Source organism: Gymnodraco acuticeps, unplaced genomic scaffold (assembly GCF_902827175.1).
Source record: "Gymnodraco acuticeps unplaced genomic scaffold, fGymAcu1.1, whole genome shotgun sequence".
Classification (NCBI taxonomy): domain Eukaryota; kingdom Metazoa; phylum Chordata; class Actinopteri; order Perciformes; family Bathydraconidae; genus Gymnodraco; species Gymnodraco acuticeps.
In genome coordinates, this window is record NW_022990501.1 from 1082428 (window position 1) to 1099709 (window position 17282).

Below are 17282 nucleotides of genomic sequence, written 5' to 3' on the forward strand. Positions count from 1 at the left end.
GCAAATGGGAGAAACTTCAGTTTAATAGGATGACATTTTGAATTAGATAACTTCATGGAGCTTCCCCAGTTGCTTACTTCCAATAAGGCCATCTTTATTTTATTGCATTTTCTAAAGTATGATGTTTAAATGTGCAAATAAGGCATTATCTTAAGTAATCTCAAGTATTAAGTTAATTTGCATTATATTATCAGAACATATCTATCAGATGGATAATGCCAGAGAATGAGCAAAAAGTCATTTTGAAAAATGTTATGTTGAATTCAACACAATGAGCAAGAACCCAATTCACCTGACCTAGCTTTCTCTAATGCTAACTTTTGGTGAATTTAAGAAAAATCTGAAGACTCTACTAAAATAGTGAAGTCAAATATCACTTCTAAATCTGTTCTGTGGAGGCTTCCTATTTCTGAAAGAAGAAATGTTATGGAAGCAAAATGGTCAAAACAGATCTCAAAATTGACCAGTGCATGGAACACGAGGTTAATGCCCGGGGAGTTGTTGTGGAATGTAAAGATTTATGGTTTAATGGTTGAGCACTACAGCCTATAGAGCCGGGCTGTGCACTCCGCATAATGATCAGGCAGGGACTCAGTATGGACGTTAACGGCTGAGCGAGTAGCTATTCAAACCAGACATAAAGCCTCTGTAGCTGAAGTTTCAACCACGTGGAGAACCAGAAACCTGTTGTAAAAAGTAACAACAAAGTTTCTCAATGTCCGCAAAAAACCTCAGCCACAAATTCTTAACCCCCCCGCCCCCCACCCCGTGCATCTCCTGTCCTCTCTGCTATATTGAAGCCAGGATTATTATGGTGAAACATCTGGCTTTAATTATAGCCTTTGCTCCCCCCTCCCCTTGTGCCTCTCTGTCACTGCTGTCGTCCGCTCAGCATCTCTGTCCATTTCTTCATCCATTCTAGAACTCTCTCCCCCCCTCCTTCATACTCTCCGCCTATCCCGAACAAGCAAAGCCTCCCCACCCCCCCCCCCCCCCCCCCCCTCTTATCTGACTCCTCTTGCCTCCTGCTACCATCCCCTTATTTGTGCAACAGTCTGCTTGGCTTTTTGTGAACGCTGCATCATGGTGAATGTGGACTGCATCTGGGGTCTCTGCCTGTTCCTGTCTCTGAGTTTAGGATGGACCCGGGCTCAGCAGAGCAACTACACCAGGTGAGGACGAGGCTTCAGGAATGTCTCATGGACAGTGTCAGCTTTAATTAATTAATCTTTGTTTTAAATACTTTAGGAAAGGCTACTTTTCTTAGCTTGAGAAATCAGCTAATCAGCTTCACAACAGCCAGCAGTGTCAGGACTGAAACACTGTGAATTCCTTCCTGTCTTTGTCTGCAAATTCTTTCCACTTCACTGTTTGATTGGGCACAGAGTCTGTCCTGTTGGTTTTTGGCTCGTGATGTGAGGCATGCTGAGTCTGCAGTGGCTCAGCCGCTACATATGTGAATGTTTGTGGTTGTGCCTGTGGGGTCGAATCATTCGCTGTGGACATTTTCACTTTAATCAGCAGGCGTCTGACTTTGCTGGGGTTCTGCTGCCTGAGCTTGTGGGAAGCATGTTGTTCCACTGCAACCACATGTTTACTACTTCAGGATGGGGGATGTCAATGTAACCTTGTTGCTTCTTGTGAAATGTCATGAGTAATATGACAGTAATATAGACCACATTATTTTTTCTGAATATTTGAACATGAAGAAATAACATTTTACAATAACAGGCATATTCTTTGTTGGCTCATAGATGGGCTTTTCGCATCCCTGCCTGCAACAGCCTGTTATAGGAATGTTCATGTTTTGAAAGTCAGTGAGCTCTGTGAATGTTTGGAAAGCAACAGTCAATCAATCAATCAATGTTTATTTATATAGCCCAATATCACAAATGTTACATTTGTCTCAGTGGACTTTACAGTTTGTACAGAATATCAGTATGACAATACGACACCCTCTGTCCTTAGACCCTCACATCGTACAAGGAAAAACTTCCAGAGAAAACCCACAGTTTAAAGAGAAAAATGTGAGAAACCTCAGGGAGAGCAACAGAGGAGGGATCCCTCTCCCAGGACAGACAGACATGCAATAGATGCCGTGTGTAAATTGAAAAGATAATACATTTGCAACATAGGTAGTCCAAATGTTTGGAAATGCATGTGTGTATAATAGGAAGATGAATCCACAAGGATATCCATCCAGGACCTATGATCCAGGACCACAGCCACGATTCAAGATCCAGGGCTCGCGATGCAGGACACAGGAGCGCAGGATCATCCATGACTCCGGATCCCAGCGTATATAGACACCAAAAAGAAATACATTTGGGGAAGCTGGGTTAATCGGAACATGAGAGTACACAGGTATAGACAGAGAGAAGGAAGAAGTAAGATGTCCCCCGACAAACTAAGCCTATATCAGCAAAACTAGGGGCTGAATCTAATCAGCCCTAACTATAAGCTGTATCAAAAAGGAAGGTCTTAAGCGCACTCTTAAAAACGGATAGGGTGTCTGCCGCCCGAACACAAACTGGAAGCTGATTCCACAAATGTGGAGCTTGATAAGAAAAGGCTCTGGCTCCCATTGTACTTTTAGAGACTCTAGGAACAACCAACAACCCTGCATTCTTGGAACGCAATGCCCTAGTAGGACAGTATGAGTTCTTTAAGGTAAGATGGCGCCTGCCCATTAAGGGCTTTGTAGGCGAGAAGAAGAATTTTAAATTCTATCCTGTGTTCTATAGGGAGCCAGTGTAAGGCAGCCAGAACAGGAGTAATGTGGTCCCTTTTCCTAACTCTGGTTAGTACACGAGCTGCAGCATTTTGAATCAGCTGAAGCGACTTGACTGACTTCTTGGTACACCCTGATAATAAAGAGTTACAATAATCCAGCCTTGAAGTAACAAATGCATGGACTAGTTTCTCTGCATCGTTTTGAGGCAAGATATGCCTGATTTTTGCAATGTTACGTAGATGGAAGTAGGCGGTCCTTGAAATTGATTTTATGTGGGCGTTAAAGGATCAATCCTGATCAAATATAACACCAAGATTCCTTACAGTCTCACTGGAGGCCAAATTAATGCCATCCATAGTTAGTATATCCTTAGATAATTTGTTTCGTAGATTCTTTGGGCCAAGTACAATAACTTCAGTTTTGGTCATGTTTAACATCAAAAAGTTTAAGGTCATCCATGTTTTTAAGTCCTTGAGGCAGTCTTGAATTTTATTTAGATGATTAATTTCATCAGGCTTGATTGATAAATATAGTTGAGTATCATCCGCATTACAATGAAAATTTACAGAATGATTCCTTATAATATTGCCGGAAGCATATATAATGTGAACAAAATAGGTCCGAGCACTGAGCCCTGTGGCACTCCATGGCTAACTTTGGTTTGCGTGGAAGATTCATCGTTGACACGTACAAACTGAGAGCGTTCAGATAGATAGGACCTAAACCAGCCTAAAGCATTTCCCTGTATGCCAACTAAGTGCTCTAGTCTTTGCAATAAGATATCATGGTCGATAGTATCAAATGCAGCACTGAGATCGAGCAAAACAAGAATAGAGACACGTCCCTTGTCAGAGGCTATTCGAATGTCATTTGTGACTTTAACCAGAGCTGTCTCTGTGCTATGATGTGTTCTAAAGCCAGACTGAAAATCTTCAAATAAATCATTGTTTTTTAAGTAATCACACAACTGTTTTGCGACCGCTTTCTCAAGAATTTTTGAGAGGACCGGAAGATTAGAAATAGGTCTATAATTGGCTAAAACCTCTGGATCGAGGTTGTGCTTTTTAAGAAGCGGTTTTATCACTGCGATTTTGAATGATTGTGGAACATAGCCTGATAATAAAGACATATTCATAATATTTAACAAAGAAGTGCTAATTAATGAAAAAACTTCCTTCAACAGCTTAGTTGGAATTGGGTCTAACATACACGTTGATGGTTTAGAAGAGAGAATCATTGAATTTAATTGTTCAAGGTTTATGGCTGAAAAGCATTCTAGTTTACTATCTAGTGTAATATTAGAACTTAGGTTTCCGGGAGCTGTTGATAACACTATACTGGTCAAAGGCAAGAGGTCATTAATTTTGTTTCTAAGAGTAACAATTTTATCGTTAAAAAAGCACATAAAATCATTACTACTGAGTGCTATGGGAATAGAAGGCTCAATCGAGCTGTGGCTTTCTGTCAGCCTGGCTACAGTGCTGAAAAGAAATCTTGCATTATTATTATTCTCATCTATTAATGAAGAGTAGTAGGCTGCTCTCGCTTTACGCAGTGCTTTCTTATATTCATTGCGAGTAATATGCCAAATTAAACGAGATTCTTCAAGTTTAGTGGAACGCCATATCCTTTCAAGTTGTCTCGACTTTTGCTTTATTTTGCGGGTTTCGGCATTATGCCATGGAGCTAATCTATGTTGTTTTATTTTCTTCTTTTTCAAAGGAGCAACAGAGTCTAATTTTATTCGCAGCGCATCTGGAGCACTATCAAACAACATGATCAATTTGGGGTGGTGTACATTTTGTATAAGTTTCCTCCCTTACATGCAGACATGCTATCGAGTTAAGTATTGGTGGAATCTCTTCCTTAAATTTGGCTATAGCACTAACAGATAGGTTTCTGCTGCAGGAGCTTTTGACTAATGCTTTGTAGTCTAGTAACAGTACTTCAAAAGTTACTAAGAAATGGTCGGATAAAGCAGGATTATGCGGTTCAACTAATAGTTGCTCAATTTTAATACCATAAGTCAGAACAAGGTCGAGAGTGTGATTATAGCAGTGGGTTGGTTTATTTACACTCTGACAAAAACCAACAGAATCTAAGATAGAGTTAAATGCAACAGTAAGGCTATTTTTATCATCGTCAACATGAATATTAAAGTCACCTACGATAATTACTTTATCTGTTTTAAGTACCAAAGTTGATAAAAACTCAGAGAATTCTGATAAGAATTCTGAATAAGGACCTGGTGCACGGTACACAGTAACAAATAAGATTGGCTGCAAAGTTTTCCAGATCGGATGCGTAAGACTAAAAACGAGACTTTCAAAGGAGGTATAATTTAATTTTGGTTTAGTATTGATAAGTAAACTTGAGTCAAAGATTGCTGCAACTCCACCTCCTCGGCCCGTGCCTCGGGCAATATGAGTATTGATATGGCTGGGTGGAGTGGCCTCATTTATGCTGACATATTCTTCATGTCTCAACCAAGTTTCAGTGAGACAGCATATATATATTATAATCTGATATTAAATCATTTACCAATATTGCTTTAGATGCTAGAGATCTTATGTTTAAGAGACCACATTTAATATTCCTGTTTTGTTGCACTGTAGTAGGCCCTAGTTGTTACATTTACTTTTATTAGGTTATTATGTATGACACCTCTATTAGGTTTTACCTTAAATTGTCCTTGGGCAGACACACACACCGCTAATATTGGGTATTTTATTGGGTTTGGGATTCCTATGGATGACTGCCTAGGAGAGAGCGCAGAGAAGCGTGTAAGACTGCGACTCCGCCTCCTGGTCTCAACTCCAGTTTGTCATGGATTAAGTCCACAAAACCCTGAAATGTTTGCCGAAATGAGATTTGCACCTTCCAAAGTAGGATGAATGCCGTCTCTCTTAATCAGACCAGGTTTTCCCCAGAAGGCTGTCCAATTATTTACGAAGCCCACATTGTTTGCTGGGCACCACCAAGACAACCAGCGCTGAAATGATGACATGCGGCTATACATGTCATCATTGATCAGATTGGGGAGGGGACCAGAGAAGATTACGGTGTCCGACATAGTTTTAGCATAACTACACACCGACTCCACATTAAGTTTGGTGCATTCTGATTGGCGTACACGAACATCATTACCACCGACGTGAATAACAATCCTACTGTATTTACGTTTATTTTTAGCCAGCAGTTTAAGATGCGCCTCAACGTCGCCCGCTCTGGCCCCCGGAATGCATGTGACTGTGGAGGCTTTGGTCTCTAAATTCACGTGTCTCATAATAGAGCTACCAATAACCAGAGTTGGCTTCTCAGCGGGTGTCTCGCTGAGTGGGGAATATCTGTTAGATACGTGAACGGGTTGGTGGGGACCTGCGGGTTTCGCGTTATGCCCCTTCTGAACAGTCACCCAGTCTCCCTGCTGCTCGGGAGTTGCCGGGGGACGGCTAATAGGAGCTAGCTTTTGCCGTTCCGCACCGGCTAACATGGGCTTTACTGTAGCTGAGTTACTTTCTAAGATGCGGAGCCGGGCTTCTATGGCTATGATTCCCGCCTCCAACCTAACAACTATACTACATTTAACACATGTACCGGTACCAGTAAAGGAGGTAGGGAAGTAACCAAACATGAGACAGTTAGAGCAGGAAATAGCACCCGAGGGTGGGGAAAGAGCCATGGCTAGCTATCAAGCTAAAGTAGCTACCCTTAGCAAACCCGAAAAGAGTGTAGGCAACTGTGGAGTTACAGTCGCTAAGAGAAGGAGAGTTGTGAGTGCTTAAGCTGTAGTAACGTGTGATTACAACGTCAGGCAGTTGCCGTGATCAAGAGTTTTAAAACGATCGATTAAATTAAGATAATAAGCTATCAGCAACAGAACAGGCACACGGGATACCCGAAGATTACAACAACCGGAAGTTACAACATGCTTACCGCAATAGTGGTCCGTGTCAAGATCATAGAATAAACAAGTCCTCCAACAGCTACTAGAGAAAGTAGCACAATGACGTTGTTGGATCAGTTTGTCAGCTGTAAAATGTTATTGCCAGCTGTAGACTGAAATCGAGGCAACAATAGAAAACACGTATATGTCATTATGTTCTTTACAGAGTTGCTTCTATGGGAAACATTCAAACAAAATGCTGCAGAGCTAACACTGAATCAGCCAGCTGACAACAGCTGTAATAAACCAAAGCATGTGGCTCGCAAGCTATCACATGTATGGCAACTCCTATATAAAACACAACACCATTTTTTCATAAGCTGTTTATTTGATAGTGACTCATTTATTTATTTTAACAGTCAGCATCATCATGTGACTTTTCAAATAAAGTGAGGCCTTACATATTTTGTTTAAGGCTGTAATATTTTTCTGATTTAGAATTAAATATGAGCTAGGGAATAAGAGTCCATGTTAAAGGGGCCCCATTATTTTCATTTTCAGGTTCATAATTGTATTTTGTGTCTCTACTGTGACATGTCTCCATGATTTAATGTTCAAAAAGCTCTTTATTGTTCTCATACTGCCTGTGCTGCAGCACCTCTTTTCACCCTCTGTCTGAAACCAGAGCCCAGTCTGCTCTGATTTGTTAGCTGGCTGGCTCAGTTAGGGATGTCCCGCCCCTTAGCCTATCAGTATAATGTGACGAAGAGCTAGCCAATGGAAGCAGGAGTGTTGCATAGTGATGTCACTATGTTACAGAAGTAAACAAAGGAGTCCAATGGAGGCGTTTCAGGCAGATTTGAGCCTTTGCAGACTATTTACATGCACACAAACCGATATAACACACTAAAGGAAAGGGGAAACCCCCAGAAGCAAACAGGGTGTCTTTAATAAATCATCTTAATCAAACATTCTGTACAGAGCTCAATTGTTGACACAAATAGCTTGATGTTGGGTTGACTATGCTTATTTTCTTTTTGATTCTCCTTGCTTAAGCTACGTTTAATTCATGGAAATCAACAATAAATGTAGCAGCAACGCCCTGTTAGTGTTATTAACTTGTGATCAGCCGTCAGATAATGAACAATTGTTATGTACTTGACCTTAAGTACACTCAGTTTTCCAGTAACTCCTAAAATAGCTCTAGTAGTAGAACTGCTAAAGGAAGTCAGTCAAAAATGATCTGTGGGAGTTTAAAGAGACTCTGGGTTTGTGCACATGTGTTATTGTGTCATTGACCTACAATGCTGTTAGAACTGCCCATGCTATTTTCTACCTCTGTGTTTCCTTCATCACAGGCCTGTGTTCCACTGTGGGGGGGACCTGGTCTCAGACTCAGGCTTTGTTGGCAGTGAGGGGTTCCCAAGCTTTTACAAACCCAACAGTAAATGTACCTGGCGTATCACCGTGAGTCAGTCACCCTGCAACATGTCTAAATACTGACTCCTTCCTTCCAGCATCTGACTCATATAGACTACAATGTCTTTGTTTTACAGGTCCCAGAGGGAACTGTAGTCATGCTCACTTTCCGAATATTTGACCTGGAGGCTGATTCTCAATGTCGCTACGACTATCTGGATGTCTACAATGGCCAGTCCAACCTGGTGCAAAAACTAGGCCGCTTTTGTGGAACTTTCCGTCCTGGCGCTCTTATTTCCACCACAAACAACATGATGCTAGAGATGGGGTCTGATGAGGCGACGCAGGGCAGAGGGTTTGTGGCCTACTTCAGTGGAGCCAAACCATATGTAGATGGTATGTGGTCAGAATTATTTTGAATACTTTTTAGAGGTTTACTAATCTATAACACTTTTGTGGTCTTTGTCATGACATATTTTATATCCTATGACTTTTAAGTAAAATATCCACTGCAAATTATACTGTGTAATTTTACCGTCACTTTTTCACTAACTCTTATACAACAAAGAATATTTCTTTATGACATTCTATATGAACTAAGACTCTTTAATGAACATTAAACAACATAGTATAGCATGTTGAAAATATCACAAAAAATGATATGGTATAGTCTGTCGAAAATATCAGAAAAACGATAAGTATAGTATTTTGAAAATATAAAAGAAAATCGACAAAGTATATAGTATGTCGAAAATATTAAAAAGGACATAGTAGAGTATGTCGAAATATATAAACAAAACTTCATAGTATAGAATATCGGGAATATAACTAAAAATGAAATAGTATTGTATGTCGAAAATATTTAAAAAATGACACAGTATTGTATGTCGAAAGTATGAAAAATTCGTCATAGTATAGTATGTCTTAATTATAAAAAAAATCATAGTAAAAAATATGTCGAAAATATCAGAAAAAACAACAGTTTTGTATGTCAAAAATATCGCAAAAAAATAAATAGTATGGCGAAAATATCACAAAAAATCCACATAGAATATAATGTTGAAAATATCACAAAAAACGACATAGTAAAGTATAGATAACATGACATAGGTAAAATATGTCAAATATATGCAAAAAAAGGCATAAGTAGGGAGAAAATTACTCGTTTCTATACTTCTTAAAGTCTACTTCCTCTTGAGTCATTATTCTTACAGAGAGTGTATGACTTGTTTCAGACCATCAGTTCTGTGGGGGGAAGATAACGAAGGCCAAGGGAGAGATCAAGACGCCCAACTGGCCCAACAGCAAGTACCCTGCAGGGACCAGCTGCTCCTGGCTCATCACTGTGGAGCCTGACATGGTCCGCAGCACTTTCACTCCCAACAGATCCTTTCCCAAAGTCTTTACACAACCATCTTGGACAACAACTGTTCAAGTGATTATTTGAAGTTCTGTATCTTGTTCTTTTTATTTACCAGGTAATCCAGGTTACGTTTGGTAAGTTTGTCCTGGAGGGTGATTCCTATTGTCGGTTTGACTATGTGGCCTTCTTTAACGGTGGAGAGAAAGATGATTCACGGCTGATCGGGAAATACTGTGGAGATCGGGCCCCACAGTGAGTGACAGATTACTAAAGATGTTTGTTGGCTTAAAGCTTTTTGATCGACTTCTCTTGATGGAATACTTTACCTACAAAAAAAACTATTTGTTATTATAAATAACTATTTGCTCTTTTGTTGGTTAAGGGCAATTGATCTGAGACTCTTGAAGACATTTTTTTTTAATCAAAATTGTTTCCATGATATACTATGAATTAAAATACTGGGACAACTCTTGATGAATTGAAACAAACGGGCACCAAATTTGACAACAAGAAATATCTTTTAAAAAATCAGTTTACAAACATTAACAAAACTCTTGCAGTATGTTACAAGTCATTCATCCAGTCATATACTCACTTTTAAACCTCTGCATTTTTTATATAGCTTTGCTGTTAAACGCGACCCACATTTTCTTCATCTCTTCAATACTTGTCTTTGTTTTATTCACCATGAATGCCAGAAAAACAATGTTTTATTTACTTGGTAATATGGGTTGAGTAATTGAACAAATTAATTATAATATTGTGTGTTAAGTATTCCTTTAACTTCTACCTCACCTCCTTTCTGTTTATATCCAGGCCCATCATCACCAGCAGCAATGTGCTACTGGTTCAATTTGTGTCTGACCAAAGTGTGACATCGGATGGATTCTTTGCTGAATACACCAGCGTCCCACCTGGTACTCAGGTACCAACATCCGACTCAGGAGCGGGCACCAGGTCCATCCCCCCAAAACCTGCTGTAAAACCGGCTGCACCTGTCGCTACGGCACCACCACCCAAATATGTGCCCACAGAGGCAACCAAACCAGTGAAGCCCACGAGGGGCCGTGGAGAAGGCAACAGAGGGGTCCCTGTCACAAGACCAAATGGAAAGAGGCCTGGTGAGTGAAGTTTTGTGGTCGCCATACTTGTGTTTTAATTTGCAGAAGATGTATATCTAAAGGACATTTTATATTCTTTCTTAATTGTTCCAGTCCCTCAAAACCCTGTCTGTGCCAAAGCCTGCAAGAGAGAAGGAACCATCAAGACCAGTTTCTGTGCAAGTGAATTTTGTAAGCTTCTTATTTTATTTTATTTATTTTATTCAGTTTCTTTTTTTCTGCATTTTAAGAAATTATTCACAAAGCATACATAACAAAATAAACACATCTAAGTACATACATTAACTACATAACAGTTGACAAATCCGAAATGAAATAATAATAATAGTAATAATAATAATACAAATAAAATAATGGATACATCTTAATACTTAAGTATACATTAATAATAATGTGGTCAATTTCATACTGTTCAGATAGCAAGAAGAAACCAATCAGAAATTCTGACTGAGCGCTCTTTTTGCAGTGATAACTGGGAAGGTGACCTCTCTGGCCCCGGGGCCCCGAAGGACTCTTGTGGTCACAATCTCCCTCACTAAGGCCTACAAAGCAGGTCGACTGATAATCACACAAGTGGGAGAAACCATGTCGGTTAAACTGGTGTCCCAGTGCAAGAAGTGCCCATTGCTCCGCAAAGGTATGTTGAATTCAAAAACACTAAACAGTTTAATAGCAATTCCATTTACCCTCAAAATATATAACCTACCTTTTTTTACGGTTTCTTCTGTTTCAACAGGTGGCAGCTACATTATCATGGGTCAAGTGGATGGAGAAGGACGTGGTACCCTGGAACCCGGCGCATTCACAGCTCCATACAAAGCCTCACATCACAGACTATTAATGAATATCAACAACCAACCATGTTAACCTCACCCACATGTGGAGGCTGGGGATTCAGATGACATGTCAAACACCAGACATTACAATGTGAAATACAGATCAACTAAAGCACAGTATTACTGATACACATAACTACAGTTTGTATCCACCATTTTAAAAGAATACACATTTGTTTTGTATGCAAACACCTGCCACACCTAACCTACCTTGGTAAATTCTATGAATAAAGGTTTTTATATATCTTTCAAATGGTTTGGCTGCATACTTTTTTGTAATTCTAGCTCTCGCTGTGTGTCTGATCCCACCTAGTGGATTTAAAGTGTATTACACTCAAACTAAGCTACTGTATTGCTAATTCAACTTTCTTCTAGAAACGACCGGTCTACCATTGAGGGGGTCACATCTCATATGGACGTTATTGATTATGTAATTATTCAAATATATAAAAGTGCATACTTTTTTACATTAAGATACTCCTTATTGAATAAACAGAAATGTCAAAAACATCATCAAATTGTGTATCCACATGTGTATTTATATCTAATTACCATTTCTACACTGATAACAAACAAACAAACAAACACAAAGGGCCAGACTCGCCTCTTCATAACAATAATGGCTAAAGCAGAACAGAACACATTATTGATTGTCGTTCCAAGATGATGCTAAGAAAAGCTATTTAACTCTGAGGGTCTTTTTACATTAAGAAGATTCATTATCATGAAAATATTTTTTGTCAATGCATTGTAAAGAAATGGAAAACATATGCAATTACTAAAAATGACCAGTAGAGGTAGATGAAGGTCACAAATTAATTCAAAAAATTAATTCAAAATCTAGACATGTAGTATAACTTTCAAAAAATGATGATCTAATAACAGTTTTAAAGAAAGTTAAATAGGACCAAATTGTTAACATGACGTGTGATGTATCTGCTAATATACTGCACTTCTAAGTAGAACTCAAAGCAGTGTACATAAAGAAATGATAACTAAAAGACCAGATAACATGTACCTACAACATGAAGACCAACAGTAGCTTGTAACTCAGACATTGGAGAATAGGCAACATGTGTTTGGCAGCTAAAGAAAAGCTGAAACAACATTGTCGAACAAAGGTCTTTGGATTCAAATGATAAGATCATAAAAACATGCTTTGCCTTTACATTCGGATGCCACTCCAGTTCAGTTTACATTGGACACAAATCTGAAACTTCGTTACTGTTTTCAGCATGGGTGCAGGGTCTTTTTGTCTCAACGTTGGTAACAGGAACACATTTTAAGCTGGGGGAGGGTGGGCATTAAGCAAATGTCCCATCTGTCCCCCCAAAATGTTGTTTAATGTTTATCATGCTTCTTTAAACTTTAAACTTCTAAATTCACAGTCCATCCTGTTTCAGTTTGCAAGTCGACTGACACTTTATTGTAAAAAGGTATAAAATACATTCAATACATTTCATTGTTAACAAAGAGCCACATTGAGTTCAAAACTACCAACGAAATATGATGGCTTTGTACAACATGATACAAAACAAGAGGCAAATAGGTAAAAAAACAAACAAAGAAAGCCAGGCCACCCTCATTATTTAAGTGGGATGCATATTACAACCATATCCAATCCTCCTGTGTGTTCCTACACCCATACACTCCCCTTCCCCTCCCTCTCTGAAGCCCCCTGCTGGCCGCAGCAGCCCCCTGCATCGGCCCTCCTGTGGCGGGAGGCCGGCAGGTTCTTGTAGACGGCTCGGCTGTAGGGAATAAAACACATCCCCAGCTGGAGGTGTCGGGCGAGGCGACAGAAGGCTGCGAGAGCCAGGACGAGCAGGGGGGTGAGCAGCAGGAAGCCCACAACCAGCAGAGCCACGCAGCCCCCGTCATCCAGGATGTCTGAGCAGTACAGAGAAGTGCCGTGGGGCTGCACCTGAGGGCAAGAAGGAAGGAAGGGAAGGAGTTAGGAGTGACATGGTGCAAACATCGAGGAATACACACATACAGGTCTTGTTTCCATCACTTTAGTGGACATTCAATTGATTTAAACGAATTTGTTGAAGAATAACCGTAACCCTAACCATAACCTAAATGTAAACTTAAACCATATTTTCACCCTAGGTTGTTCTGTGCGTGCGCGCGCGCGCGTGTGTGTGCGTGTGTATGCGTGTGTGTAACAAATGTTTACACCGTCACATGGGGAACACGATGCAAGTGTTCGTTGGAAAGGTAAGTAATCAAATATTCACACAGGAACTAGAGCAGCTCAGTCACAGCTGCAAAGATAATAAACAATGAAGTGGCAGGATGATCCAGATAACTCTGAGAAAACAGTATCAAATGTCTGGGAAAACATTTTTTCTTTTTCTTCTGCAGTTTGATTGCAAGTCACAGTTTGACTGTCAGTCTAAAATTAATCCTTTGCTGCACTAAAGATTCCTGGTATATTAAAGTGGCCCTATTATGCTCAATTTCAGGGTTAGGGTTATTTGTATTTTGTGCCTCTACTGTGACATGTCTCCATGCTGTAATGTTCCTTCAAATAGCTCTTTATTTTCCTCATACTGCCTGTGCTGCAGCACCTCTTTTCACCCTCTGTCTGAAAGCAGAGCCCAGCTCTGATTGGTCAAACACTTAGAGATGTCCCTTCCCTTAGCATACAATTTGTTGGAGCGCTAGCCAATAGAAGCGCAAGTTTTGTATAGTGTTGTCACTATGTTATGGAAGTAAAAAAGGAGTCCAATGGAGGAGTTTCAGGCAGGGGGGGGGGGGGGGGGGGGGGGGGGGAGTGTGTGGGAGATATTTGGTATTGTAGCCTTTGCAGACCATTTACATGCACAACAACATATATATAACACACTCCCGGAAAAGGAAACCCCCACAAATCAACATAGGGCCAATTTAACTTTCATTGTGACACATTTTATTATGAGTTTATACTATTAGGACATAGTAAGGAATTTGGACACAGCGCTAGGTTGCAATAATAAAATGGCAGCAGACAGTAGATTGTTACCGTGGAGTGGCAGAGGAAGCCGAATATGATCATGACTAGAGAAGGGGTGAGGATGATGCCGAAGATGACGCTGGCCAGCCCGCCATTGATCAGAGCGATGATCAGATTCTGTGCAGTGACCAGCACCGAGCACGCCCAGCAGTCCAAAGAGCCCCTTAACTCCAGAGGGGTGTCAGCTGCCTCAGTGCCGCCCAGAGAGTATGGGGGCGGCACCACGACCCCTGACCCCGCTCTGGAGGGGGAGCCCCGCTCAGACTGGGGCGGCTCGGACGCATTCTTCTCCAACGTCCCGTTTCGTGATAGGCTCATCTGAAGAGAAAACACATTTGTGTTAGTATGGATTGCTTTCATTTATCCTGCTGTTAGCATTGGAAGTCTGCATAAACTGGTCTTTTCATTTCACAATGTAGAGAGATGCTGTGTTTTTAGTAGAGTGCCAAGTGTTCTGCACTTTGTTGAAAAATCATATCCATTAAATAGTTTGTCTATTTTCTGTATTAAAATCCTCCAATTCATCAACCACTGAAATCAAGGGACATGCTAAAAGAATGTTCCTTAAATAATGTGCTGAGAGGTGTGGAAAGTCAACACAGATAACTCAGCTAAATAACTAAACACAGCTCTAAGTGCGAGGAAATGGTTCTCCGCTGACCCCACCTCTAAACGCCAGGATAACCACGACCAAGAACAATGCACAGCTGCGAAACTAACACAATTCCATGAATCAGTCATTTGAGTGTCAGAACAATGTTATGACTTTAATGTTCCAAGAGCAAAGGATTTAGTACATTTGTTTTTAACACATTACTGATAGATAAGGTAAAAGTTTAAAAGTCTGTGTCTCAATTCACTCTGTTTGTCAACTCAGTGATGAGAAAACCACAGGGGCAAGTTCCACCATTTCCTTCTAATCTCAAGTGTGTTAGCAGCTATTGATGTTCTGCCAAGTACCATGTGAACACGTTTTACAACCAGTCAGTCCTTTTAGTCTGTCTTTCAACATCATTCAAAGTAAAGTACAGTTCTTCTCATTTGTACACTCCTTCTATCATCTGATTACTTGTTTGTGACAATATCTCATGAAAACCTTCTTTCAACTTCAGTTTTTAAATACTTTAATATTGTTTAAAATACTTGTATAAATTCTGTTTGTGCCTGTATGTCACAAAGTCTTCCCTTAACCATGGATCAGCTCAAACACTAGCCTTTCGATGACGTCCTTAAAGCAGCCTTCTTATTTCCAGATCAATTTAAGGAAATCCAAACTAACTCTCAACAATCTCAACTTAAGTGAAGAAACATATGCCAGTTGTTTCAATAGGATGTTGTACTGCATTCATTATAGAACAAAAGTCCTTTTCATCAGGGTCAGGATAGCATTTTTCCTTTACATGGTTGTAATAACATTTAGATGGAGCTTGTTGTACTCACTGTGCGTTAGATCTGGTGATGGGACTCTGAAGAACCTGGAGAGCGTTTAATGCTAATAGACAAAGAGAATTTAAAGAATGTCCTCCTGATGTATGGCTTCTCTTTTTCAAAAATCCAGGTCTTGAGAGTGAACTTACTCAACTAAATCTACAATCCTTTTAGTGTTCTGGAATATTTCCTAAAAACCACCCTGAGGTATTTGCCCGCTCTTGTGAACCCAGATGTCTTCCTGAGACCTCCTGTTGACTGGGTCAGAAAAGAGCTCTGAATACTTGAGGAAAATTCTGCTTTCCCACTGGCTTCAGCGCTTCCTTCCCTGACATTCTGTTTCCTCACTCCGACTCCAGTTTGAGATATGATTGAGTGCGTAAGTGTTTATGAGTGTGTGTGTGTGTGTGAGCGTGTATCCTGTGTTGCCTCTGATGCACAGAGAGCAGGCTGTGCTGTGTTAGTGGCTGCTGAAGGGGTCTGGGCAGGGGAGCAGTGGAGGGGCTCTGTGATAACCCCTGGAACCAGGGGGAGGGAGGAAGAGTGTTTATTTGGAGAGATTAGAGGAGTCAGGGTATGCTGTCCAATCCCCAACACTTTGCACCCTTACTCACTTTCTCTACTCCACTGTCAAAAAACTGATAAGGTGGTTTTTGAAATTCTAAACAAGAAGAGCTGGATTTATATTTCATATTCATGAAACAAAAGCTGACAATCTGCCAGTAAACTCAATGAGTTGCTAAGACTGACTGTTCCATTAGGTACAAGGAACAGTCAGCAATTATTTTTGTCTTTTGCGCCTTTTTGTATTCTTTTGGCGTCTCTTTTGGAGTCTTGCTTTTTACATTCAGTGAGTCTCTGTGTGTCCTTTTGCAGTTTTTAAGTAGTTTGATGTTTCTTTTGGGTCAATTGAGTTTCTTTACTCGTCGTGGATGTGTCTTTAAGTGACATTTTGTAGGGGAAGGCTGGGGGGGGTAGACCTGCTCAGTAATCCATCTCTGAGGCCATGCTATAGTCATACTATACTGTTCTGAAAAAGGGTGTGAACAATTAGACTACTCAAATACTCCAAGAATCACAAACCCTGTCATTCAGAAGGCTTAGGGAAAGGCAGGGCTGCTGGAGAGTATTGACCCTTGACCTTTTGATGAAAAACAGCTCGGCTTTCAGAAAACACAAGGAAATGAGAATGGGGGTGGGGGCACTCTCTAAATTGGTGGGGGAAAGAAGCCATCAGGGGACTGGCTGATAAGAAAGTGAGGGGCTCAGTTCAAAGAGTGGAATTAGTATTTTGATATGAAGACTCATTTTTTCATCCCACAGTGTATTTACTATTTGTTTACAGGGGTAGATAAATATTCCCTGGAGATGCTATGTGTATTTTTACAGTCGTTACAAGAAACAAATGATCAAAGAGACTATGGCATTAGCGTGCCGGCTAAATGCAGGAGCAAAGGGAGGTTATGTCATTAACAATGCCACAGAGTGTGTTGTTTA

General features: G+C 40.4%; 2 protein-coding genes across 2 annotated transcripts; one reads left to right on the forward strand and one right to left on the reverse strand.

Moving 5' to 3' along the window:
• Positions 1-1042: 1042 nt before the first annotated feature.
• pcolcea (procollagen C-endopeptidase enhancer a) lies at positions 1043-11612 on the forward strand. Its single transcript, XM_034226710.1, has 9 exons — positions 1043-1172; positions 7979-8087; positions 8177-8435; positions 9275-9399; positions 9518-9654; positions 10219-10523; positions 10617-10694; positions 10990-11160; positions 11260-11612. The coding sequence occupies exons 1-9, from the start codon at positions 1084-1086 to the stop codon at positions 11388-11390; spliced, it is 1404 nt and encodes a 467-aa protein (XP_034082601.1). The 5' UTR covers positions 1043-1083; the 3' UTR covers positions 11391-11612.
• A 265-nt stretch (positions 11613-11877) lies between these two features.
• Positions 11878-16286, reverse strand: tmem88a (transmembrane protein 88 a). Its single transcript, XM_034226711.1, has 3 exons — positions 15798-16286; positions 14367-14675; positions 11878-13283 (listed from the first exon to the last, which is right to left on the reverse strand). Exons 2-3 carry the CDS (start codon positions 14673-14675, stop codon positions 12996-12998), a joined length of 597 nt encoding a protein of 198 aa, XP_034082602.1. The 5' UTR covers positions 15798-16286; the 3' UTR covers positions 11878-12995.
• Positions 16287-17282: the final 996 nt, after the last annotated feature.

What these genes read in the sequence shown, in the direction of transcription:
- tmem88a (XM_034226711.1), bottom strand. Translation starts at nt 14,675, where the DNA reads ATGAGCCTATCACGAAACGGGACGTTGGAGAAGAATGCGTCCGAGCCG. An exon ending in GCTTCCTCTGCCACTCCACG is followed by an intron (nt 13,284 to 14,366) that starts GTAACAATCTAC and finishes TCTTGCCCTCAG; the next exon opens with GTGCAGCCCCACGGCACTTC.
- pcolcea (XM_034226710.1), top strand. Translation starts at nt 1,084, where the DNA reads ATGGTGAATGTGGACTGCATCTGGGGTCTCTGCCTGTTCCTGTCTCTG. An exon ending in AGCCAAACCATATGTAGATG is followed by an intron (nt 8,436 to 9,274) that starts GTATGTGGTCAG and finishes GACTTGTTTCAG; the next exon opens with ACCATCAGTTCTGTGGGGGG. An exon ending in TCACTGTGGAGCCTGACATG is followed by an intron (nt 9,400 to 9,517) that starts GTCCGCAGCACT and finishes TTTATTTACCAG; the next exon opens with GTAATCCAGGTTACGTTTGG.